The following is a 25,205-nucleotide window of genomic DNA, read 5'->3' as shown; positions in this document are numbered from 1 at the left end:
TAAGCTCTTCTGTTTATTATGCCAGCTTCCCTGGTACAATGTGCACTTCAATGGCCAGAAATTCGCAGCAGTTCAGGACGGCTGACAGATGGTCTGAGAGAAATTGAGTGAACTGTGGCGAATGCACTGAGAGTAGACAGAATGAGTAAGTCGTACTCCATGAAAGCTATTGAGCAGAAAAATGGGTCTGGTGAATCATTCAGATTTGTACCTGAAAAGGGTACAGAAGGGACAGCCACACAGAGCCGTGCAAGTGCTGACAAAACCGAGGCGTCCTGCAGCCTCAGTGTGAGCAGAGTGTCCTACACTGTCAGGTAAGAATGGGTTGTTCCAAAAATGAAGATTAACTCAGAGTACTAAATAATAATTTTGTGATTAACATGACAGATTCAATTGGTTGCAGAAGTTCAATGCCCTGACTTTTTGAAACTGAATCCAAAATCAATAAATTATTTTACAGTGCAAATAAATTCTTAACAAAACTTAACCAAGGAATTTGCCATTTTATGTAACCAATTTTAAAAATTTTTAATCGTAGCATGATTTATTGTGAAATTTAGTCAGCTATGTGTGTACTACTTTGTTTGGATTTTAAATACCATTTAGTAGCATAACTGTACAAAACTAAATGGTATTACATGGGATTATTAAATAATAAACACAAGGTAATATTTATAAAACAGTAATTTGCACAGTATTATAAAGCTTGATTTTTTTTTACTTACAACATTTCAAAAATTATATTGTCATTAAGTACATTTCATGCATCACTAAGGAATTACAGAGAATAATTTCTTGTTTTTTTATTTGGCAATTTTGTGCTACAGTGGGTTTTCTCAGCAAAGACAATAAATGCCATTAAAATGAAATCTTAACAGCTTAAGGTGAATCTCAATCTGAAGTGTCAGTTACTCCTTTTGTATGCATGTACAATATTTACTCATTTCTGTCAGTGAGCGTATGGGGCCCTGGTGGGACTTGCCATCCTATGGGAAGAAATGGACCCGGCAGATCCTCAATGAGGTGTCATTTCATGTGGACAGTGGTCAAATAATGGGGATCCTGGGGAATTCAGGTAAGGGTTTTATTAAAAATATATGTGAAAAGATTCATGGCTCTTTTAGCTGTTCTATTCTATATATTATTTTCTGAGAAGAACGATGTATCATCGTTTTGCTCCAAGCATGTATTAAGAAGTAACAAATGTTCCCTAATTACTATTCAATGCATATTGCACTAGTTAGGGCAGTAGTGGCGCAGCAGGTAGTGTCGCAGTCACACAGCTCCAGGGACCTGGAGGTTGTGGGTTCGATTCCTGCTCCGGGTGTCTGTCTGTGAGGAGTGTGGTGTGTTCTCCCCGTGTGGGTTTCCTCCGGTTTCCTCCCACAGTCCAAAAACACATGTTGGTAGGTGGATTGGCAACTCAAAAGTGTCCGTGAGTGTGTGAGTGAATGTGTGACTGTGTTGCCCTGTGAAGGACTGGTGCCCCCTCCAGGGTGTATTCCTGCCTTGTGCCCAATGATTCCAGGTAGGCTCTGGACCCACCGTGACCCTGAAATGGATAAGCGGTTACAGATAATGAATGAAGAAATTATATTCATTTCCATTAAAATATTAATTATCAAAACTAAGTAAACTGTAAGACAATATTTTTGATGTGATTTAATAATAAATTTGTTTTATTAGAGCCTTTGTCAGCTTCACACTTCACATAAAATTTGTTGAAATGTATACATTTCATCTACATTTCATCTACAGTTGCAGATTGCTAATGTTTCTTTTCAGGTTCTGGGAAAACCACTCTGCTGGATGCTATTGCTGGCCGCATTGGCAATAGTGGGACTCTCACTGGGGAGGTATTTGTAAATGGAACAAAAATCAAGCAAGAACATTTTCAAGACTGTTTTTCTTATGTGCTTCAGGTCAGTATGTTCACAGACACATTTGAGTTTGTTGTTGCTGACTGATGCTAGGCTGACCTTTAGTCTGTGAACTTACAACAACTGAGGAAAGTAAGTGAGAGGTTATAGTCAGGGTTACTCTAGGTCAAGTCGGCAAAGCAGCTTTATGAACTTTCATACACTTGGTGAAGTTGAAACTAAGAGGCTGCTGAAAGACAGTACTGCTGAAATAAGACACATTGGTCCTCTAATCTTCTTCTGAGCTATTCATGTGTATCCTCTGCGAAATTGAATAATCATGAAGAGAGCACAGTCATTTGGGGTAATCTCTTATATTATTACTGATAAACTCTTCAAGACTCAAGAGGGTTGTAAACTAAGCCAGTCATTAATTTAATTCTCATGAGCTAAACCTGAGGTGATGATGTTAGGGCATGGAGACATTAATAACACAGAGGAAGGGAAATGGCTTCTCAAGCAATCCATAAATAACAAGTACTCACTTTAACCGTCTTTGTGTAGCAGAATCGCACTGTGCATGATCAATCACATACATATTTTAAAGCTAGAAAACAGAAAGTATTTTAAGATCTTTAGTTTAATTTTGCATTAACTTATGTATATTGTAACTATTTCTATTATTTTTATTATTATTATTATTATTATTATTATTATATATTCCTTTAAATTGTATTTTATTTATTTAGTTAGTGACCTTCCTCAAGATTGGAACACTCATGTTTAAAAATGAGATATTTAAATGTTAATTATTAATGCTAAAATAGTTTCTAACTAATTCTTCAGCATTCTGGACAAGTGCACTAAGCTTTAGAGGAGTAGAATCTACAGCACCATATGTACAATAACCCAAAAGGTAAAAACGGTTTTCTTCAGCCTGTAGATAGCCAGTGGAATGGACAGTGGAAAATGCACTCCAACTAGATGTCACAGTGTACCGTGATCATAATTGATTACAATTTTATTTAATTAACTCTCTGTTGTTTTCTAACTGTAACTAATTTTGTGGTAACTCATAGAATGAGCTTGAAATAGAAGAACCAATACCCAGTAGTATGAAGAACACTTCGAAACTCTAAATTACATGTTTACGTTTCTGTTTGTAAGCATCAAATGCCTTCCTTTGTGTCTTACAATGTGGTATGATTGCAGCCTTCAAGGTAAATAAACTATCAAAATAGTTTTATCTTCAATAAATGATGGGTGTATACTATACAATTGATGAAAATGGAAATAGCTTTACAAACCGCTGGATTGTAGCTTTAAATGAAGGTGGTATATGCTACTGCATTCTTAGAGTGCTTTGTTTGAAGGCATTTCCCCTGCCATTCTTCTGTAATGGGCACTATCCCTTTCTCTCTGCTTCTCAGAGTGACAATCTCCTCAGTTATCTGACAGTAGAGGAAACTCTGACATTCACGGCTCAGCTGGCTCTGAGGCAGCACTCTGCTACAGCAATCCGCAAGAAGGTGAGCTCTTCACTGTCACCAGTATACTTGGAGTGTAAGCTGATATAAAAAATGCTCCACTCTCCTTGCTTAAGATCTGAACATTTGACAGGTGCTTCTGTCCATTCTTCAACTGAGGAAAGATAGCTGAACACTACTGGTGGACATCCTTTCAGACCCACAAAGGATGTTGTTACTGTGAAAATGATATGTAAAAAAAATTATACAATTTGAAAAAATAAGGAAAAAAAAAAAAAACGGCAGCAAACTGCTGGTGTTCTCAGAACTATGGACTGAACAAATCTCCCTAAAAATGGAACTGAACAAAAAAGGCTGTTTCAACAAAAATGAAATAAATGAACATCTCTCCTTGTTTCTTTTTAGGTTGCTGCAGTAATGGCAGAGCTGAGTCTAAGTCATGTGGCTCATAGTGTGATCGGAGGCCGGATCTTTCCTGGTATCTCTGGAGGGGAGAGAAGGAGAGTGTCCATTGCTAGCCAGCTACTTCAGGACCCCAGTGAGTACTAAGAGCTGCCATTTCAGTTGTCAAATCTGAAAAATCTTTAAAGAACAATCCAGAGTTTTTCAAACTCAGAAGACATTTAAAATTTAACTTATCTGCCATTTTCTGATTAGCTACAAATATAGCCTTTTCAGTCAAGTTAAATTATACAAAAATTATGCACATTTTTTTAATTAATCATGCACATATATTTGCTCATGTATTAGTAACAATGCTGTTCCTACACCAGCCATTATTAAAGGAGACTCTTTATGGAGTTTTGCACGAAAAAGTAAAGTAAGTAAGTACTGACTCAAGTCCAATCCCCAGAGCATCCAAGAGGGAGCGAGTGAAGGAGAATATTAAAAGAGTGAAAAGAAGGGTTATCATGTATATGGAATTAAGCTGAGGTACATGAGTGTCCCACAGGGGTGTTTTATCTAGCTTTTTGGACCTGAGTGGCATCCTGGGACTACAGACCAAGGATTAGTCCCCTTCTTAACTAAACATACGTACGGCCAATTATAACAGCTTCACATAGGCTGCCTTCTTCAGTCAAGCAGGAAATGAATTAATCGCACAATTAATTTGGCTCCAACTTTTGACAAAGACTATTATATTAATTGTTCTATTAATTGGACAAATTAATGAGTCAGGTGATGCTCTTAAAGTTTTCTAAAGGAGGACACAAAGTTGAATTATTAAAAGTTTTTTTTTTTTTAATAGTTCTTTGACTTTGTGTTTGCTGTCATCCCAGAGGTAATCCTCCTAGATGAGCCAACCACAGGCCTAGACAGTATGACGGCCAACCAGATTGTAGTCTTGTTGGCAGAGCTGGCCAAGAGGGACCGTATCGTCATAGTGACCATCCACCAGCCCCGCTCAGAACTCTTCAGAGTAAGTATGAAGAAACATAAAATTGTAGCTATCCAAAATGCACTGGAATAACACCTAAATTTCTTAAACACACAAGGTGATTAACCTGGATATCTGTCACTCATATCAAATTACTGTCATAATCATGTGGCCTAGCCATAAATGTATGGGGTTTATGAGGCCATAATACATATAATGATTATAATGAACTCACAAGGTCACGATGCACTAATTTAGCTGATGAATATGTCCTGCTCTGTTTATAGGTTTTCAGCAGGATAGCCATCATGAGTTGTGGAGAGTTAGTGTTCTGTGGCCAGTCTGAAGAGATGGTGGACTTCTTCAGTAGATGTGGCTACGAATGTCCAGAGTACTGCAACCCTTTTGATATCTTTGGTACAGTAATTCTACTGAAGGCCTTGCATACACCAAAACACTTTCTTAATCAGCTTTGATTTACTGTCTATTTCCAGGATTCCTACTGTATTGAAATGCTATACAATGACCATATAGTCCTCAAATTACAAAATAGTTGATTATATATATTGTAATGTGGACCCACATCTCAAATCTACGGTCTCGCAGTTTTGTTGTATTACATGATTTATATTCTTTTAACAACATCTATATATATTAATATCTTTACCAAAGTGACTTATTGTTATTTTAAGTGCATCAAGTTATAGAGGGGAACATTGTAGGGACAGTATTATGACTAGCCAAGTAAGTGCAAGTTTCCTGCTTGTTTAAACTAAAGTGAACTTGTCAGGAAGGTTTTATGATATTTGCTCAGATGGCACAGATAATCTGTTCGTGTTATGACAGAGCTGCTCCTTCTGACTAACAGTGGATCTGACATCAGTGGACACACGCAGCAGTGAGAGAGAGGCTGACACCTACAGGCGAATGCATGATATTACTTCAGCGTATCAGAGCTCAGAAATCTATCAGAAAATGCTGTGGAAGACCAGGGAGAGCTGTCAGCATCCCAATAGACCGATGATCCCTTTTAAGAGCAAAGAGTCACCCAACTGCCTGTCCAAACTGGGCGTCCTCCTCAGGTGGGTGTATCAACTCTGGCCCTTTTGCCAACATATTGTTTTTTTTTTTGTTTGTTTTTTTTGATAAGTCTTTTTCCCTCTGGGAACATGTGTGCACAAATAATATCTCTGATTTATTTTACAGCAAGGAATTTTCATTAAATTTACAAAAAATGCTTTTCAGATTTTAAATTAAAAGAGATACACTTGATATTTCTAAAGGTGACACTCCCAGTCCATATGGCCTATATAAAGAAAGAATACAGCACATTTCCATGAATACAGCTATTCATTTTAGCATTTTGCTGGGCCCTTTATATTAAAGTTATATGGTATGTTTCAACCTTTTGGAAAGAGTCAAAAAGTGTTTATAAAATTGTTAAGTTAAAATGTAATATTACTGGTTTTTGATACATGAACCCACCAAAACCTCATGAGAGGGCATCAGCAAAATAGAATGTGCAAGTGGTCATGATGGTTTATTTACCCACAAGGAACATAATTCCTCCTGTGCACTAATATCATTCAGACCTTGTATCAAAGCTGGAAAGAAAGGCTGGGTTCTAAACTTGTAACTAATATTTTACTGTCCTTATTGCATCTGTGACTTTGTTTAGGCAACTCCCCAAGGCTACTAACTCTCTCTCTCTCTCTTTCTCTTTCTCTTTCTATCTCTCTCTCTCTAGGAGGACTGTAAGGAACTTGTCTCGTGACAGGATGGGTGTTCTCATGCGCCTCTCTCAAAATCTTATTTATGGTCTATTTGTGGCCTTCTTTGTCATGAAACTAGATAATGATGTCTCCAAGGGTGCAGTGCAGGACCGGATTGGTATAATCTACCAGTCCATGGGTGCTTCACCCTATACTGGCATGCTGAATGCTGTGGCTTTGTGTAAGTTACAACTTCAGTCAATATATTAGCTTGTAGAAATTAACTCAGAACCTTGGAGGTGTATTCACATACCTTTTAATAATTCTTGATTACATAAACCCAAGCAAAGCAATGTAAGTTGATTGAGAAAACTCAGATTTGTCCTTTTACAATAAAAGGAAATTTAGCGCAGTGCTATATTAATACTACACACAATTGTTGATAAACTACCCAACATTCCTTCATGGCAGCACGGTGGCACAGCAGGTAGGTGTCGCACTCACACAGTTCCAGTTACCTGGAGGTTGTGGGTTCGATTCCTGCTCCGTGTGACTGTCTGTGAGGAGTTGGTGTGTTCTCCCCGTGTCCGCGTGGGTTTCCTCCGGGTGCTCCGGTTTCCTCCCACAGTCCAAAAACACACGTTGCAGGTGGATTGGCGACTCAAAAGTGTCCGTAGGTGTGAGTGAATGTGTGTGTCTGTGTTGCCCTGTGAAGGACTGGCGCCCCCTCCAGGGTGTATTCCTGCCTTGCGCCCAATGATTCCAGGTAGGCTCTGGACCCACCGCGACCCTGAATTGGATAAACAGTTACAGATAATGAATGAACATTCCTTCATGTACATTATAGCAGAAAACTGAATAAAAATGTTGCGCTCAGTTTCTTAAAATTGATGTAATGGCCCATGGACCATTAACTTGTCTATCTTTGTTCTCTATATTTCTTTTCTCATATCTACATTTACTGATAAGGGAAAACTTACAGACTAAGGATAAGAGCTTGCCACTAAGGTGAGAGAAAGAAAATCCACAGCAGTTCCCAAAGCTATTGTGGACTGTCCTTGAGGTCCTAAGATAGCATTCAGTGCTATCATAAAATTCTTGTGCTACTGTATTTTAACCTTTCACTTCTGAATGAGATCCCAAAGTCCATCATTTTTATTCTAACAATGTTCATGCTGATATTTGAGCCTTGTAATAGTGTCAAGGGCTGTACTGTAACAAAAAAAAAAAAAAAAATCAGTACATCAAACAAGACAGCCTAATTACTTTCCACAGTGTTAGTACACTTTGTAGGTGTAACTGTAATTCTTTACTGCTTATTTATAAATTATTTACTGTGATTTTTACAGTCCCTGCTCTTCGAGCGATAGCTGATCAAGAGAGTAAAGATGGCTTGTATCAAAAATGGCAGATGTTTCTGGCTTACATCATTCACATCCTGCCTTTCAGTATCATCAGTGTTTTTATCTTCACCTCTTTCCTCTACTGGTGAGTCTGTGTTTTGGTTTGTGTCATGTATGGATTTGATTATTGATCAACTCACGTTGGGTTGAACTTTTTCCTGATAAGCTTTTTCTTGAAGAAAAATAAGAAAGATTGGGATAGGGAAAGGTGATGGAATGGATAACTATTGGGCAAGACAGAATATGGCCCATAAATGTGTGCGTTTTAGTTGCTTGCTTACATGCTATGTCTATATCTAATATCTGATCATATTTCAGGACAGTGGGCATGAACCCAGATCCCTGGAGATTCATGTGTTTTACAGCTGTAATCATGGTGCCCCATATCACTGGTGAGCTCCTGACACTGGTACTACTAGGGGTTGTTCAGGACCCCAACATGGTCAACAGTGGGATGGCCTTACTCAACATAGCTGGGATCATGGTGGGCTCAGGCTTCCTCAGGTAACAGCTTTATGCTGCAGTTATGCCTTCTTATTAAGTAAGAAATATACTTTACATGATATATTTCCAGTGTTTCTACTCTACTGTTCTTGGAAGCTTTTACTCTAAATTATTGCTTAAGTTACAAGAGCATTATTGTAGATAGATACAGATGTTAAGTATATAGTCCTTGTTCATAAAAAGCTGTTTCAATTTATACCAAAGGAATAGATATTGGAAGAAATTTTGCCATGTTTGCTGCTGATTTGGTCATACACATCTGCATGCACATCTGACGAAACGTGCAGTGGCAGATGCCAGACCTTAAATGACCACAGTACGTTAAGAATTTTAATCCTCCAAACAGACAATAACTATGTGAGTATATGAAAACTGCTGCTTACATAGCCAAAATATGTGTAGTTAAAAGCAACTACTCCTGGGCTGAAAGGACTCTTCTAGGTAGAAACATTTTTTTGTTGTTTGTTTTTTTTATTCAAAGTCTTGATGTTTCCTACAATATCAAAGATTGATAGAATGACCCTGGAACAATAGGAAAATCGTGCTGCTAGAAAACTTAAACTATGTCAAAGGCTAGAACATATATCTTGTGGTTAGTGTTACATATTGGGTATCACTGTTGCCTTTTATCCAAAAACCTCGGGATTAGTATCCTTCTCAGGTAAGCAGACCCTGCTATACTGATAAGAGTTCTTGGGCAAGACTCCTGACACTACTTTTATCTACACCTTAAAAATAATTTTAGATTACTGAAAAAGAGTATGTGCCAAATACTGTACGTGTAAAAAGACATCTTTGATTTAGATGAATGTGATATGCACACATGCTTCTTTACTTGTGAGAACAGAGGTACTCAGCAGATGCCAGTGGTGTTCCAGTGGCTCAGTTACCTCACCTTCCAGAAGTACGGTTGTGAGCTCCTCATTGTCACTGAATTCTATGGAAAGAACTTCACCTGCAGTAAGAACTTCACCTGAACAATTTGCATTTTGCCCCTCAATGGGAATTATTTTTTTACCTGCAAATTACTGCATTAATCATTTGCTGAGTTGTAAATGTATTTATTTGCTGCGTTGTGATTTATTCTCTAATTCAGGTCCAGCTGTCGGTTTCCCAGGAGCATGTTTGATAAAAAATGGTGATCTTATTATAGATCAGGGTTACCCAGGAGCCACCTCCCGTTACACTCAGGACTTTCTCCTGCTCTATGCCTTCCTGCCTGCTCTCGTAATCCTAGGGGTCATCAGCTTCAAGATACGAGATCACCTCATCAGACGCTGAGCCCATGTGAGAGTGTGTTTGAGTGTGTGAAATATATTTCATGTGTCATCTTATTTGTAAATATAGTGCTTTTGTCACATGTTGATGTTCTGTAAAAATTGAGTCATTAAATCCTCTATTATACTTCACAATGCCTTTGAGGTTCAGGTTCCACTGTTCTTAAGGTGTCTTATCAGATAAAGTTTATCGGTTATTGCTGTTAAAGTTGGAATTGATACCAACAAGTGTGTACAATTCTGAACAAAAAAAAAAAGAAAAGAAAGAAGTGCACACTGCTTTTTCATGAACTTCTCCAGCTGTAGTCAAGCAGTGTGTGTTCTGGTGTCATTTGAAGAAACTTTACTCTTACTTACTTCAGGTTTCTACAAAATTACTTACTCCAGCTTCAGTAGTTAATTCATTAAATGATGATGATTTGTTTTATAATATTGTAATTCCATAGCAAATATTTTAATAATACATTTGAAAAAATATATTTTGTAGGCGACATGGGGACACATGTAATGTCACTGTCACACAGGTCAAGGGTTCTAGGGTTGTGGGATCAAACCCTGCCTTGGGTGACTGATTACGAGGAATTTGTTCTCCCAGTGTCTGTGTGGGTTACCTCCCGGTCCGAATACACACGTTGGTGCATTTATTACAGTAATTATGTGATAAGATTTTGGTCTAAAATATATTAGTTGTCAAAAAATACCTAAAATACTTTAAACAAGCGTTATATTTAAATCGGCACAAAAGTCAATGCAGTCCATAAAGTCCAGGGTTCATTCTCTGCCACAGGTCAGTGAGGAGTTTTGTGTGTTTTCCCAGTTTCTTTCCCAGTGTGTTTCCTCCAGGTATTCCAGTTTTTCCCACAATCCAAATACACATCTTGGTAGTTGGATTGGCTTTTCAAACCCTTTCCATATGTGAGTGAAAGTTCAAGTGAGTGATGTCCTGTGGTGGACTGGCACCCTGTCCGAGGCTGTGGCAGTGCAAGTTAGTGAAGCTAGTCAGTCAGTGCATTAAAGAAAGTTAATTTTGCTGATAGAACTTAATATCTCTATGCAATATCATCATAACTGAAAATAGAAACAAACATTGCCTCTTGAATGCCTAAGAATATGTATGTTTTTGAAAAGATATTACAATGCCTCTCATTATTTTATGTGCATTATATACATTATATATTGAAATTGTTAGTAAAATGCTGAGAATTTTGCTTTCAACAATTAATTCTCAGAATTCATTCTGTTATAATCAATAATATTAAATAAAACCTTGTTGACATAAAAGTTGTGCTGCTTGCTATATAATTCCTGCGACTCAACCTTTGGGGGTCTACTCTGTTGTGTTTCTGATTTCATTATGCCTCAGATGTTTTCAGTGGATGGCAGGTTTGTACTGCAGGCAGGCCAGGTGCTTTATTCTTAATGAAGAGCCATGCGGTTGGAATACATATGCCGAATGTTGTTCTCCTGCTGAAATAAGCAAAGACACTGGAAAGAAGCATGTTGCTTCAATAACTTAATATATTTCTCAGAATTAATGTTGCCTTCATAGATATGAAAGACACATGCAATGTACTCCTATGCACACCCATACAATCATGGATGCTGGCTTTTGAAATGTGCACTGATAAATAGTCTAATGGTCCCACTCCTCTTTAGCCTGAAGGATGCAGCACCCTTGATTTCCACAAAGAAATTTCACTTTTTGATTTATCAGACCACAGGGCACTTTTTCACTTCACCTCAGTTCATCTTAAAAAAACAAACTAGCCCAAAATGGTGTTGAGTATTTTACTATTTTAAATTGAGAAACATTATTTTGGAATAATTGCCCTATTTGACTGAGAAGCCTTTCACAGAGTGGTAGGTACATCCATCCATCCATCCATCTATATATCTGTCCAGAACTTTACTCTTTGTTTACCCTGTGCCCACCTTTGGAAACATGTTGATGGCATCAAATTCATAACATAAGTAAATAACAAAAAAATATAAGTAAATAACAAATATTAAAAACATTTAAATGATAATAATTTGATTGGTTGTCTTTGAACTATTTCCATTTAACTATTAAATTACATTCATATAATAGCAGTCTGATTTTATATACTATTTGCCCAGCATCCAACATGTAAATAAACTATATAAAGCTTGATTTATTGTGTTATATGAGAGGTAAATATTACCATTTATTATGAATTATTCTAATATTAAATCACAAAAATAGCTATATAGCATGATAATCAAAGCAACAAATGTTAAAAATCCAAAAATTCCCATAGGCCAGGTTGGCTCTCTGTACACCCACATATACACGCTTCCGTGTATTTTTTTTTTTTGTACTGGCTCTGCTACTGGTCTGACTGGTCTAGAGACAGTATTCATGTTCCTCCCGAGCAACCCTTGGTACTCAGCTAAAAGGTGTGTCAATATGCATACTACAGTGTATATATATAAATAACAAGTTATATATATATATATCATCGTCTTCTTTTCCGCTTCTCCATTTCAGGGGCGCGGTGTACATGTATATATATATATATGTTTTTTTTTTTTGCATTTCTTAAAAACTCAATGTCCCACAATGCATCGGGTCAGTACATCATCAGCCGTAACCCCTCGCAACCGAAAGCAAGCCTGTGGTGTTAGCACAATAGCAGGCGTAAAGGAATAACGGGTAACTCCAGTAAAGTAAGATTACATGAACACTTTAATCGGTAGAGTTAAGTACTAAAGGGATACTCATGCCTAAAATTAGGTAAGTCTTATTCAAGAAACCTGTTAACATTACATGTTTAGATAGGAAGCTCTGAGGATTATTTTGCTTTTTGTTCGTTCCACCTTAAATGGCGCAGTAGTTGTGTTACTTACATATTAGCGCCTAGTAGAGGATAGTTGTATAAGGCTGCAGTGGTGAATGTGGTTGTTGTGGTGTTTAGTACAGACACGCTTTGGGACTTGGCAGCTGCCGCAGCGGAGCTCCGGACCCGAGAGGACAATGATAATGATGACGGTGCTGAGGAAGACGCAGCCGTTGTGAGCGAGAGGACTGTGTTGTTTCTGGGCAGTAAAGCAGGGGTAACCTCACACAGTTATGAACATCTTATTCTCCATGTCCCAAAGTGTCCAGACACCCCCTGTAATGCCTAGTTATGAGGGGCTTTAAATACTTCTTGTCAACTATTTGTATTGCACTGGCCTAAGATCACCGTGTCCAATACAAACCGTCGGCTAGAAGCATATAAAGCCCCCCAGCACAGGGATGTGGAGCAGTGTTAGGTGGATTGGCTATGCGTATGTGTGTGTGAATGTGTGACTGAGTGTGTGATGACCTGTGATGGACACACTGCAACCCTAACCAGGATGAAGCAGTCACACAAGATGAACGAATGAATAAACATTATATGTAACTCAGATTAGGAATGTTAACATGTGGTGTGTTTTAAAGCACTTTGGTGGGAAATTTGTGCACTTCCTCTTCAGTTCTTTTTCACAAACTCTACACACAAATTCTGAGTGACTAAGCTATTATCATATGTCCATTTTTAGGGGAAAACTACAATATTACTCCGGTGCCTTGACAGGTGAGAACCATTTATCACATTTAAGTTGAAAAAAAAATGGTTCTGTCTTTTAGACATATCTTATTTTTTTCTAATGTTTTTAGAGATGAAGCACCCAAACCAACCCTTGCTTTGGAGTATACGTTTGGCAGGCGAGCAAAAGGGCATAATACGGTATTTATACCATTACACTCTCAAATAAATTTGAACGATTGGTTTGTTTAATTAGGATATTACTTTTATGTTTGCATTTTTCACTTTGTGTCCAGCCTAAAGACATAGCTCACCTGTGGGAACTAGGAGGGGGCACATCTTTATCAGATCTAGTCCAGATACCCATCACTCCAGTCAATGTCAGGTAAGGGTTAATTTCATGACAAAAAAGCAGACCAAAGAAAATCTGGGCTAACATCTGTGTGTGTGTGTGTGTGTGTTTCTATACTATAGATGACATGAGTCACCTGTCAGATTTAATGAAAGCAGGTTAAAGTACCTTTACCCTGTGGGAACTATTGGAAGGATGTGGAAAACAATAAGGAAAGCAGTAAGGAATTAATGTACTTTTTACATTCCTTCATGCAGGACTGTTTCTGTGGTGCTGGTTCTGGATTTATCTAAGCCCAGTGCTCTGTGGGATACTATGGAGAAACTCCTTCAGGCGGCCTTGATCCAGGTGGAAAAGGTTTGTGCCTTGCCCCAGAGGCCTGGAGAGTCCAGGGCCAGCAAACATCAACAACAAAACAGAGTGCTGCGGAGTCTCCCCAAAGATCACCCGGTGAGAATCAGTATACTGTTATTAATTAGACATGCTTCATTTTCATTTCCCCTGCTCTGACAAAAAGCTGTGTGTTTACAAAAGGACAGAGAGCTCATCAGTCCCTTCCCTGTGCCTCTTCTTCTGATTGGTACTAAGTTTGACATCTTTCAGGTAAACACCTTATTGTGCCTCTGTAGAAGGTCAGTGGAAATCTGTTTCCACTGAACAGATCGTTGGTCTGTACTCTCACTTGTCTCTGTGCAGGACTTTGAGTCAGAGAAGAGGAAGGTGATTTGTAAGACCTTGCGTTTTTTGGCACATTATTATGGTGCATCACTGATTGTAAGTCAAATTCTATTTCTGTTTTAAATTTGAAAAGATGAAATGAACTTGTAGTTAAAACTCCTATTTTTGTGTTTAAATTGTCTTTCTGTTTGCATGTACCACTAGTTCACTAGCAGTAAATCTGAGACCATGATGTCTAAAGCAAAGAGTTTTGTGAGCTATCTAGCATTTGGAACTGAGAGAGGGTAAGACGTCTCTCAAATAAACATGGTATTTTGCTATGAATATGCATACAAAACAAAACAAAAAATTATGATCAAAAAGTACAAACAAAAAATCTTCACTGTTTGAAAAATCATCAATATATCCATAGCTTTTCAATAATTTCTTTTAATTGTTTTAAAGGAAGTCCATATCTACAGACACAAGCAAACCTCTTGTAATTCCAGCTGGCATGGACTCTCTCAGTCAGATTGGTGAGGCATTATAGCACCTCCTGTTGGTTATTAAAGGCAGTGCATGTTCCCCAGCATGTTTATATTATGATGTTTTCTACATTTCTGTATGGTTTTACATATTAGTAAACTTATGCTAAAGTCACTTTGTTGAATGAACTGTTGTCAGTGTTAGTGCGGAGGGCAGCCACAGCAGCAATATTTACCCCGGTGCTGCCAAATATAGTGTCATTAATGTAAAGTTTAAATTCAGGATCTCCTCCAGCCATTGATGTTGACATTGGAACACTGCATGCCAGGAACCCACTGGACCTGTGGAAGAAAGTTTTTGAACGGGTTTTTCCTGCAGAGGTAACACATCACCAAATCAAGCTCACACTCGCATTAATAAAAATACATGGAGACAGCTGCCTCAGAGCTGTGTGTAATGCTCTAGCACTCATCTGTCTTTCCTCAGAGCACTAAGGAGCATAGAGAACTGAAGGATCCTGCCAAAGACCCTCAGTACAGCGAGCCTCTTATAGACTCTATGAGAGCTCAGAAAGATCAGGTACCACAGCAGGAATTCCTTCTTACGCATCACACCCTCACAACATTTTAGTATTCCAAGACACTGGATGAATTAGTTGGATGAAATATTTACAATAATTTAGCACCTGCAATTAGTGTTTGCTTAATATTTAATGTTCTTCTCATGTTTTTCCCCCTGAACTCCAGTTCTGATATTTTTATTGTACGTCCCAAATAACATAGTTCATCTTTATAAACTTTTTCTTCTTCTCTGGCACAGTCCTTATAGCTTATTTTTTAGGTTGATGAATAGGTTGAGGGCGGCACGGTCGCAGTCACACAGCTCCAGGGACCTGGAGGTTGTGGGTTCGATTCCCGCTCCGGGTGACTGTCTGTGAGGAGTTGGTGTGTTCTCCCCGTGTCCGTGTTCCTCCGGGTGCTCCGGTTTCCTCCCACAGTCCAAAAACACATGTTGGTAGGTGGATTGGCGACTCAAAAGTGTCCGTAGGTGTGAGTGAATGTGTGTGTCTGTGTTGCCCTGTGAAGGACTGGCGCCCCCTCCAGGGTGTATTCCTGCCTTGCGCCCAATGATTCCAGGTAGGCTCTGGACCCACCGCGACCCTGAACTGGATAAGCGGTTACAGATAATGAATGAATGAATGAATAGGTTGATGTATTAAACAACACTGGCTTTCATGACATTGCAAAAACAATGAATTTAAAACTATGTTTTTTTGGGTTTTAATTTCCAGTGTCCATATAAATATTTAACAGTGCTTGCACACAACCGTTCCAGAAAGAGAAAACTAGGCTCATTTAAAAACGGTCCCTGTTTCAGAAACAAAAACAGAGTCTAGTGAAAGGCATCTTTGTTCCAACATCTATTCACTTTTCCCCCAGACGTCTGGGAACAAAGCAGAGATCTCAGCACTTTGGGTTATCTCTGATTTAAACACTGACTGATGATCCAGACTGATATTCTGAGACATCAATAACCTCTCTTCATAACTAACCTACAATAACCTCTCACAACATTCCCCCTCACCTGATCCAGTCCACTCTGTTTCTACTGGCTGACTGTCACATGACTGCAGTGATCAGCGAGCAGGACTGACATTTTGTGCTCAGTGCAAATGTAGCTGTAGTCCATCTGTGTATGAAGTACTCGGGGAGTCATATCAGCTCACAATGAATACCAGTCCCACCTTACATTTATTTAGCTTCTGTTTATGGACTGCTTTCACATAATTTACTTTTTTAAACTTGATGTAATAAAGTCCATCTTTCCAGAGAATGGTGTGTGTGTTGAGATGGCAGTCCAATTCTTCTTTTGTTTGTCTCTGAAGGAGCTGGAACTGTACAAGCGAGAGCAGACGAAGTCCTGGAAAGGCTTGTCTCTGGACACGTAAAATGGAATCCTCAGTGGTGGAAAACACTCCAAAAACGATTGTGGACATTTGCTCATCCTACGTTTCATCTGAAATGAAAGATTTTGAAAATGTGGCTAGCTTTGCTGCAATAACAACCTCTGTTCTCCTGGGAAAGCATTTGTAAATTTTGGAACATGGCTGTGAGAATTTGATTGCACTCAGATTAAATGATTAATGTGCCAGTGTCAGAGAACATAACAAAACCAGTACTGTAGAATTTAAACACCAGTGTCCAGAAACTAGGTGCATGTTCTATTTAGAAGCAGGGTATGAATATATTTGGACAAATATATCAAATACATTTCTATTATATATTTTTTAAACTTTATTCACGGTTTGCAAGACACAGGCTTTAAGTGAGGATTTTGATAATGAGTTAACATATTAAAAAAAATAAATAAATCAAATAGTAGATTAATGAGTACATTCACTAGCCAGTGTCACTGTATTTTACTTGTATATTTATGTATTGTTCTTATTAAATATTTGCTTATTATTTAAAAAAAATAAATGGATGCTGGTTTCTCTATGGGTGGCACGGTGGCGCAGCAGGTAGTGTCGCAGTCACACAGCTCCAGGGGCCTGGAGGTTGTGGGTGAACTGGATAAGTGGTTACAGATAATGAATGCATGAATGGTTTCTCTATTAGTCTTTAATTTTTTCAACTTTTATACCCTGAAATCACGTTCTCTAATACTGTAAATGGGATCATACACTGTTTAATCCACTGAAAGAGCTACAGGACACAAGTCCCTGCTCTGGGGCTGTACTCATCCTGCACTACACTGATGTTTTATGCAAGTGTCTTTATTTAAAATTAAAATGTAAACACACAGAAAGTAAACTGTAATACAGATCCAGAAATATTTCGTCCTTTATTGAGAGTACGCAAAAATTCCATTAAAAAAGACAAAAATGTGACGCAACAATTTGAAGCATTAGACAATAATAAATCAAAAAAATAAATAAAAGTATTTATAAAAAATGATGATAAAATAAAATGGTATGAAACAGAATCAACAACAAAACAAAACATAAAAACTGTACCAAACATGTTTGCTCTTTCTCATCAAGTAAAATGGTAATCAGAACATAAACTATGAGTCTCTCTTAGTGTCTGGAGGGCATTGCCTCAATGTGTCCTGTAATGAGAGAACAGTAGAATATACTGGTGTCATTTTGGTATTATGTGTTTTTGTACCCGCTATGGGTTTAACACATGTAATGCTTTTTACCCTACATCAGTCCAAGATGTGCAAAATGACCCTTCAGCACGCTACATTATGATTTCCTTCCTAAAAGGCCCAAAAACTACATTTTCCATTACCGGGCACTTAGTGACATCATACATTTACCAGACATGAACCAAAGAATCAAAACTAGAAAAAGCTAAGGGTTTAGTCCTGTACCTATGTCCACTACTGGTTCAGTTCCTAAGTACAGTTGTACTAAGTTGAGCTCATACTCTCTACGACACACAAGTTCACAAAGAAAGGCCAGGCACCCCCCTCCCCCACCCTCCCCATTAACGTAAATACAGCCAAGCAGCAAGAGGAAACGGGATTCAGATAATACAGTACGCACTGACTTATGCAGGAACTGGGGATGCACCGAAAAATTGACCTCGGTTGTGTTTCACTGAAAAACAGAAAACATGAATAGAACGGATTTGAATAGGCATTAAGTCGCTATTTCTGGCGCCCTCTAGTGGAGCAAGAGCAGAGCCGTTTCTCTTTGTGAAATTCACTGTTTCTGAGGAACATTACGTGTGTAAGGGTTATAATTAATTAAATACTATGTCTTTTTTGCCATATTTTTATTCAAGTTTTCTGGCACCAGAATGTAACTGCTGAGCTATTTAAGGTGGAATAATGCCAGATTTTAACACCTGGAGCATTCAAGCTCTTATGGTGCCTGAATATAGCTGCAGTGCAGTTTAAAATTCCAATAAGAATCTCTAGCTATGTACAAAATGTTTGGATGACCACTGCCTTGTGTCAGTTATTCACTGAGAGCTTTTTAAATGTTTATTGATTTTGATTGTTTTTGGCCAAGGTTTTTTTATTTCGGTGCATCGTCAGGTGGAGCCTTCTCTCATGAATATTACACTAGCTCACCAGCTGTGAAAATATTGACAAATGTGGACTACCTTTAATTGCACATAATAATGACTGGGGTTACACAGAATGTTAGTGTACTGAGTTTCTGCTGTTAATAAGATTCACTTTTATTTGACTGCAACTTATTTAAAGCAAGCATACTCATTAAAGCCTGCTCATTATAAGGCTCAGGTAAAATCTCACCACACAATCCAGAGAACATTGTTAGTGAATGAGTGATGTTCAGCAACAATGCCATAGAACTTTTCACTAATGCACTGTCTAATACTGTCTTCCTCTAAATACTGTCTTCTGTTACGAGAGTAAAACTACATTTTGTTATGCATGTGTCACTTGCAAATTTAAACTGACCCTAGAATGTTTGGACAGCTTTAAACTGAAGAACTGTATCTGTCCTTTAGCCCAAAATGTAATAAATATGCATTGAATCAGCATATTGTCACTGATTCTTTTTTTTTTTTACTACAGCCAAACTATACTGATTTTAAAAGCATAAATGCACTTTGTGTAATCAAGAAAATGGCCTCCATTATCGTCTTCTGAGTGCATGGATAGAATTAAATTGCACAATGTGTACATGGTATTTCCTTTGGTTAGCTGATTCACATTTAAATTCATGACATCTAAAGTTGACACTGCTTTTTGAATCTTTTAAAGCAATGTAAATATCAGAGATCACGGTTAATCTCTAGTCATTTCTACGCCATGAAGCACAAATTACAGGTTATTTATTTTTCAGGACAAATTTCTTGGAGGAAATTAAATGAGATAATTCACTTGTATAAACAGGAAGGTAAAAAAGATGGTTTTACCTTTGAATAAACAAGATTCCAAAATGATTAAAAGATCTAAAATGATGTGCAGCTGTAATTCAGAAAAAAACAGACAAAAAGAGGGAAATGTACATAAATATCTGTACACATATCCTTGAATATGTTTAAGATTACTTTGACAAAAAAAAAAGCAAGTAACTTAAAAGACTGAACACTGGAGGTGTGGATATAGTCCTGTCGACTTCTTTGAAAAAAAAAAAAGGTATACTCTTTAATAATGAGAAAACTGACATATTTATTGGCTGTTTATCTCTTAACTGAATATTCTCTCTGAAAAAAAATTGTACTTAATATCAATGTTGACTGGTCTTTTTTTTGCACAGTTTGCCTGGTCGGCAAGTTTTCAATCACTTCTCCCAGACAACTGCTTGTCATGTTCCTGGATCTTGGCCTTTGGCCTCAGGGACTTTGAAATGGACAAGACCATGCTTATGAAGACACCAGACTCAGTAAGTACAGTACACTGGGCACGTTCCCCGTCATCAACAAATCTCATCTGTGAGGCAGAAATAGACATGATCATTAATAGAATACGTTGTGATTAGTAGGAGGGTTTGCTTAGGGGAGAGCAGACAGGCACTGGAGTTGCATTCTGTAGAAGCTGAAAGAGTTCAAACAAAGTCTACCTGGGTCACTCCTGAATGGAAGCGTTCACACTTGCAGCCCACAGCTGGCTCTGACACCATTAATCATGTGTAGTGGCAACTCACTGACCTCTCACCTCCTGCCACCAGCAGCTGCCTCTGTTCATCTACTGCACGTCAAGGTCCAGATCCACAGGAGTGACCTTCACTGCTGCACTTGAAGAGGAAAACGGAATTTTCCCATATAGCAATCTTGAAGGGCATAGAGGGAGGAATACATACAATATGTACAAGAGCTTTATCTGTTCCTGGACAGTCATGTATTAGCTATTAGATGTTCCTCTCAGTTCATTTGTTGGTTACGGTGCTTGCCTCTGCGCTGGGCTGGGGGCAGCTGAGGTCCTGTCCGAGGCTGGGTGAGATGGTGGTGGGTTTTGAAGATCCATTGCCAGGCTGAGGCCCCCAGGGCCCACTTTTGGGCTTGGTGGACGTCGGACTAGTCAAGCCCAGGCTGGTTAGAGCGTCTAAGGTTCCATCAGGATCCACCATGATATTTATGACTGCAGGACAGGGATGAAGAGGATTATTTCAAATATCTGTGTTGAGGGGAACACTGTCGTGGATGGAGCTCTATCAGTCCACATTATACAGACACGAATGCTGGGTGGGACCTCTTGAGCGCTGGCTTTAGAGTGAGCTTTTGCTCATGTGCAGCTTCTCCAAAGTGCGTCATTCAACTTTTTTGCTTATATTGGGAGATTATATAACATATTGATATAGGGTTCTACTAGTGCTCTCAGCGTTAATGAGTTAAGACGTGATTAATCAGGAAACTTTAATGTGTTCATTTAACACAAGTTAATAATTTTACCAACTTTGGCCACAACTTCCTCCCGTAATTCACTTATTTTACAGTGATTTAATTGTTGAAACTGGATTTTGGAGGCATTTTATTGTCTGAGCTTTGAGCTGCGTGCCACATTGTTTTAAATTAAAGTCTTAGTTTTTGTTGTGTTTGATGTTAAGCAGATTGAGAGATTCTAATTGAAATATCATAAAAAGCTATGGTGTAAATATTTTAAAGTAAAAAGAATGGTTTCCTCTGAGTTTTTCATACCACATTGTTTTATCTCCCTTCTAAAACATAACAAGGAAAAACTAGTATTTTAATTTGTGATTAATCATGATTGAATCATAGAATGTCATAGTGATTAAACTTTAGATAATTGAAACCACTCGTTTCTACTAATAATATTTTTGTTGGTTACAGATAGAATCATGTGTTGTTTTTTATTTTTATGTATTTATTTTTTTTTATATCCGTGTTGTGGGTTCAATTCCACACTCCGGGTGAGGAGTGTGGTGTGTTCTCCCTGTGTCTGTGTGGGTTTCCTCCGGGTGACTGTCTGTGAGGAGCGTGGTGTGTTCTCCCTGTGTCTGTGTGAGTTTCCTCCGGGTGACTGTCTGTGAGGAGCGTGGTGTGTTCTCCCTGTGTCTGTGTGGGTTTCCTCTGGGTGACTGTCTGTGAGGAGTGTGGTGTGTTCTCCCTGGGTCTGCGTGTGTCTCCGGGTGCTCCGGTTTCCTCGCACGGTTCAAAAACACACGCTGGTAGGTGGATTGGTGACTCCAAAGTATCCATAGGTCTGAGTGTGTGTGAGTGTGTGTGTTGCGTGCCTTGCGCCCAATGATGCTGGGTAGGCTCAGGACCCACCACGACCCTGAACTGGATAAGTGGTTACAGATAATGAATGAATGAATGTTTATACCCTGGGTTGTAGAATTTTCACCCAGTACTCCATTCCCACCCTGTTAGCTAAGCACCCCCTATCACACACGATTTCAATACTGAATGGGTGAGGACAAATACAGGTTTCCTCCGATACACATGATATCAAAGAGGGGAGAGCAGGGACCTTCCTACCCACTCAGGTTGAGCAATGTCAACTGTCTTAGAACCCCAGGCCTCTGAATCATCACCTCGAATCAAACCAAGTATCTCCCAATGAAAGAGCCAACGCTTAGACATCTGGGCCACTCGGGAGCCATATATGGTGTGTGTATAAGTAATACAGCTTTCTGAAAGCAGCACTCTCCACACCTCCAGACATCCTTACCTTGAATCTGTTTCTCCACCCTTTTCAGTTCGGTTAGAATTGATGATATTTCCTAAGTATCATAAAAGTAAGGCAAGATTAGAATAACCTTCTAATATTCTGTCTAATATTCTGTCAGCAAATGACTGTAACAAAATCTGGGATTGAAGAGAACAGACCTTGTTAGTGGTTTTGAGAAGTGGTACATCAGTCTCTGAACTGAGCTTATTCTCGATGTCATCCCAGTTCCTGTCCTTGTCTTTGAACAATATCCTTGAATACAGAAGATAATCATAAGAACACAAATTGCTCACATGATTCACATTACTCTCTATTTTGCAGTTTAGAAACAATGACTGGCGGTTTTGTGTGACTTACCTGATTTTGCCCGCTGTTTTATCCACAGATTGGCGGATTTTGGAAGACAGCTGAGAGACGGAAGTCAACAGCAAACTGTCTAACACCGCCTACAGGACACACAGAATTTTAATAATTAGGGAAAAAACATAAAGAGCAAGGAATTTATAGAAACCAACAACTCACGAAAGTAGATTATGAAGCACATTAGAATGTTACTGTAGGCCAGAAAGCTTTTATGGCTCATTAGGTGTTGCATTCATTGCAGGCAAAAACAAAAGCTTGATATAATGTAATATGAATTATTTCTCACCAGTAGCTCACTGACACGGGTGGACAACTGCTGTCAAAAATGTGGATTTAAATGCAATTATAAGTCTTACCATTGCATTTATATTCAACCTCTAATATATAAATGATTTTTTGAAGACGTGAAGCATAGGTCCACATATGGACCATTGCAGTAGGCTTTTGGTGAACTGTACCTACACTGTAAGGACAAAGGTATTGGGACACACCTAATCATTGAATTCAGATGTTCCATTCAGTCCCATTGCCATAGGTGTATAAAGTTAAACAAATAGCCATGCATCCTGCCTTTAAAACATTTGTGAAAGAATGGGATGGAATTTGGATGTGGTAAATTTATAGGGTGCCACCGTTGCAACAAGACTTTTCATGACATTTACTTCCTCCAAAATTCCTAAATTGGAAGCATTTAGGAACCACAGCAACTCAGCCACGAAGATTATGTAAAGTTGCAGAGTGCAGGTGCACAGAGAGAAAAAAACATGCACCAACAACTTCATGGCCGAGCAGCTAAACACGAGCATTATATTACTAAGCAAAATGCTAAGCATTGAAAAGAGTGGTGTAAAGCACGCTCACACTGGAAACGGCAGCAGTGGAAACGTGTTCTCTGGAGTGATCAATCCAGGTTCTCTATCAGGCTGTCTGATGGATGAGTGTGTCTGACTGCAGAGTGCCGATTATAAAGTTTGGTGGAGGAGGGATAAAGCTGTGGGTTTTTTTTCAGGGGTTGGCCTGAGCCCCTAAGTTCCAGTGAAGAAAATCATTTTTATGCTTCAGGACACCAAAACATTTTGAGGAAGTTCGGGGAAAGCACTTTTCTGTTCCGGCATGACTGTGCACCAGTGCACAAAGCAAGGTCCATAAAGGCATGTTTGGGTAAGTTTGGTGTGGAAGAAACTCACTGGCCTGCACAGAGCCCTGACCTCAAACCCATCAAACAGTTTTTGGATGTACTAGAATGAAGAATGTGAGCTAGTTCCAACATCAGAGTCCTCAGTAATGTTCTTCTGGATGTGTGGTCTAAAATCTTGTAGAAGACCTTTCTAGAAAAGTGGAAGCTGTTATAAGGGGGGACCAACTCCAGATTAATGGCTATGGATTTAGAATGGGATATCATAAAATCCCATAGGCAGAATGTGTAAATGACTCAGTACTTTTGTCCACACACTGTACATTGACACTGTATATGACTGTGATATCAGTGTGTATATCTGAATAGTGCAGGTGATAATGTTCGTACCGGCCTGACCTCATCTCTGTTCCATGTGCGTCTGCGCAGTGCTGCATGGGGATCCAGACTGTCGGGGGCTCGAGGTCGCAGCTCCACTGACCGGCCGTTTATCTCTGGAGCCTTCGTCTGAACCACAGGGGGGATCTTCCGGAAGTTCAAACTTTCATCAAATACTCGATCAACCAGCTACAGGTAACAGTAACAAACCATGAAATGAAAGGGAAAAAAACATACAGAACAGTGTGAGGATAAAAAATACACAGTCACCTGGGTCGTTGCTAATCGTGAAGATACACAAAGAAGTGAAATCACATACAAATCAGTATTTTGTTACTGCCTGACACTGAGGTTTTTAGTCTCAAAGTCGAGACTCTTAGCTCTGAATGGGGAGAGGGATATAACCCAAAAAATAAAAGGCACAGTTACATTTCAAAACAATAACATCATATAAAAATTGCATAAAGGTTTGTCATTTTCAACTCTAATAAGGCAAATAAAATTTTGCTACTTCACATGTACGTATCAACACGGAGTGTCTTTTTTAATAGCAATGTGTGACTTTCCTCATAAACCAATCCAATCCTCCTTCATACAGTAATGTCTTTGGTGGCAGTGTGGTGTGAGATTTGAAATAAAATACACTGTACCTCCTCTCTGGTGTCGATGGCAGAGCCGGGTGTGGTGGCTGCTGTGCTGACTGTGGTGCTGGGCGCCGTGCCCGAGGAGCTGACAGAGTCAATCTCGCCTGCCACGTCATGGATCTCCCGTGCCAGGATGGCTAGGTCCTTGGCCAGGTCCTGACTGATCCTGCGCACACAGGGGAATAACCTATTAACCATCAGACGGGTGCCTGGAAACTAGGGGAGTTCACAGACATGCAAAACAACAATAAAATCATTATGTGGGCCTTACTGCTCTGTACATGCTCAATTACATGCACACAAACACAGTGATTAACACAGTGACATTATACAATAGAACAATAAAGGCAACAAAAGCATTTCCTAGGCACCAGTTCAGCCTGCTCTTAGATCAACCAAGAGTCACATGTTGTTTAA

General features: G+C 38.9%; 3 protein-coding genes across 17 annotated transcripts in view; 2 read left to right on the top strand and 1 right to left on the bottom strand.

Annotated features, from left to right (window-relative positions):
* The first annotated feature begins 129 nt into the window (after positions 1–129).
* abcg5 (ATP-binding cassette, sub-family G (WHITE), member 5) lies at positions 130–10,815 on the top strand. Its single transcript, XM_066678865.1, has 13 exons — positions 130–314; positions 954–1,075; positions 1,786–1,922; positions 3,290–3,388; positions 3,752–3,884; positions 4,627–4,766; positions 5,012–5,141; positions 5,593–5,806; positions 6,472–6,677; positions 7,786–7,924; positions 8,158–8,343; positions 9,191–9,303; positions 9,440–10,815. The coding sequence occupies exons 1-13, from the start codon at positions 142–144 to the stop codon at positions 9,622–9,624; spliced, it is 1,977 nt and encodes a 658-aa protein (XP_066534962.1). The 5' UTR covers positions 130–141; the 3' UTR covers positions 9,625–10,815.
* Positions 10,816–12,235: 1,420 nt separating this feature from the next.
* Positions 12,236–17,060, top strand: dync2li1 (dynein, cytoplasmic 2, light intermediate chain 1). 2 transcript variants are annotated; one of them, XM_066678432.1, is made up of 13 exons: positions 12,236–12,375; positions 12,557–12,653; positions 13,167–13,201; positions 13,285–13,354; positions 13,450–13,538; positions 13,763–13,955; positions 14,040–14,108; positions 14,202–14,279; positions 14,388–14,467; positions 14,628–14,698; positions 14,931–15,028; positions 15,135–15,227; positions 16,534–17,060. In XM_066678432.1, exons 1-13 carry the CDS (start codon positions 12,362–12,364, stop codon positions 16,594–16,596), a joined length of 1,050 nt encoding a protein of 349 aa, XP_066534529.1. In that variant the 5' UTR covers positions 12,236–12,361; the 3' UTR covers positions 16,597–17,060. The 2 variants fall into 2 exon arrangements, with proteins under 2 accessions (XP_066534529.1, XP_066534528.1); XM_066678431.1 differs by having other exon boundaries at positions 12,557–12,695; positions 16,534–17,056.
* A 1,432-nt stretch (positions 17,061–18,492) lies between these two features.
* Positions 18,493–25,205, bottom strand: part of cep170aa (centrosomal protein 170Aa) — a 59,104-nt gene continuing 52,391 nt past the window's right edge. For 5 of the 14 annotated variants that reach the window (XM_066678417.1, XM_066678421.1, XM_066678427.1 and 2 more), the window contains 7 exons: positions 24,795–24,975; positions 24,166–24,333; positions 22,918–22,947; positions 22,626–22,714; positions 22,427–22,520; positions 22,269–22,320; positions 18,493–20,714 (listed from right to left, as the gene is read on the bottom strand). In XM_066678417.1, coding sequence (XP_066534514.1) covers positions 20,503–20,714; positions 22,269–22,320; positions 22,427–22,520; positions 22,626–22,714; positions 22,918–22,947; positions 24,166–24,333; positions 24,795–24,975 — 826 coding nt within the window. In that variant the 3' untranslated portion in view covers positions 18,493–20,502. Of the gene's footprint in view, positions 20,715–22,268; positions 22,321–22,426; positions 22,521–22,625; positions 22,715–22,917; positions 22,948–24,156; positions 24,334–24,794; positions 24,976–25,205 lie in introns of all 14 variants that reach the window. The other 9 variants (XM_066678422.1, XM_066678424.1, XM_066678426.1 and 6 more) reach the window with 6 other exon arrangements.

Source organism: Hoplias malabaricus, chromosome 8 (assembly GCF_029633855.1).
Source record: "Hoplias malabaricus isolate fHopMal1 chromosome 8, fHopMal1.hap1, whole genome shotgun sequence".
Classification (NCBI taxonomy): domain Eukaryota; kingdom Metazoa; phylum Chordata; class Actinopteri; order Characiformes; family Erythrinidae; genus Hoplias; species Hoplias malabaricus.
This window is presented reverse-complemented; position numbering and strand designations above follow the sequence as displayed.

Bases quoted from the DNA above. Each gene is read 5' to 3' on its own strand.
- abcg5 (XM_066678865.1), top strand. From the start codon at position 142: ATGAGTAAGTCGTACTCCATGAAAGCTATTGAGCAGAAAAATGGGTCT. The intron at 3,885-4,626 runs GTGAGTACTAAG...CTGTCATCCCAG, and splicing joins CCAGCTACTTCAGGACCCCA to AGGTAATCCTCCTAGATGAG. The intron at 4,767-5,011 runs GTAAGTATGAAG...CTCTGTTTATAG, and splicing joins CCCGCTCAGAACTCTTCAGA to GTTTTCAGCAGGATAGCCAT.
- dync2li1 (XM_066678431.1), top strand. The intron at 13,539-13,762 runs GTAAGGGTTAAT...TCCTTCATGCAG, and splicing joins ATCACTCCAGTCAATGTCAG to GACTGTTTCTGTGGTGCTGG. The intron at 14,699-14,930 runs GTGAGGCATTAT...GTTTAAATTCAG, and splicing joins GGACTCTCTCAGTCAGATTG to GATCTCCTCCAGCCATTGAT.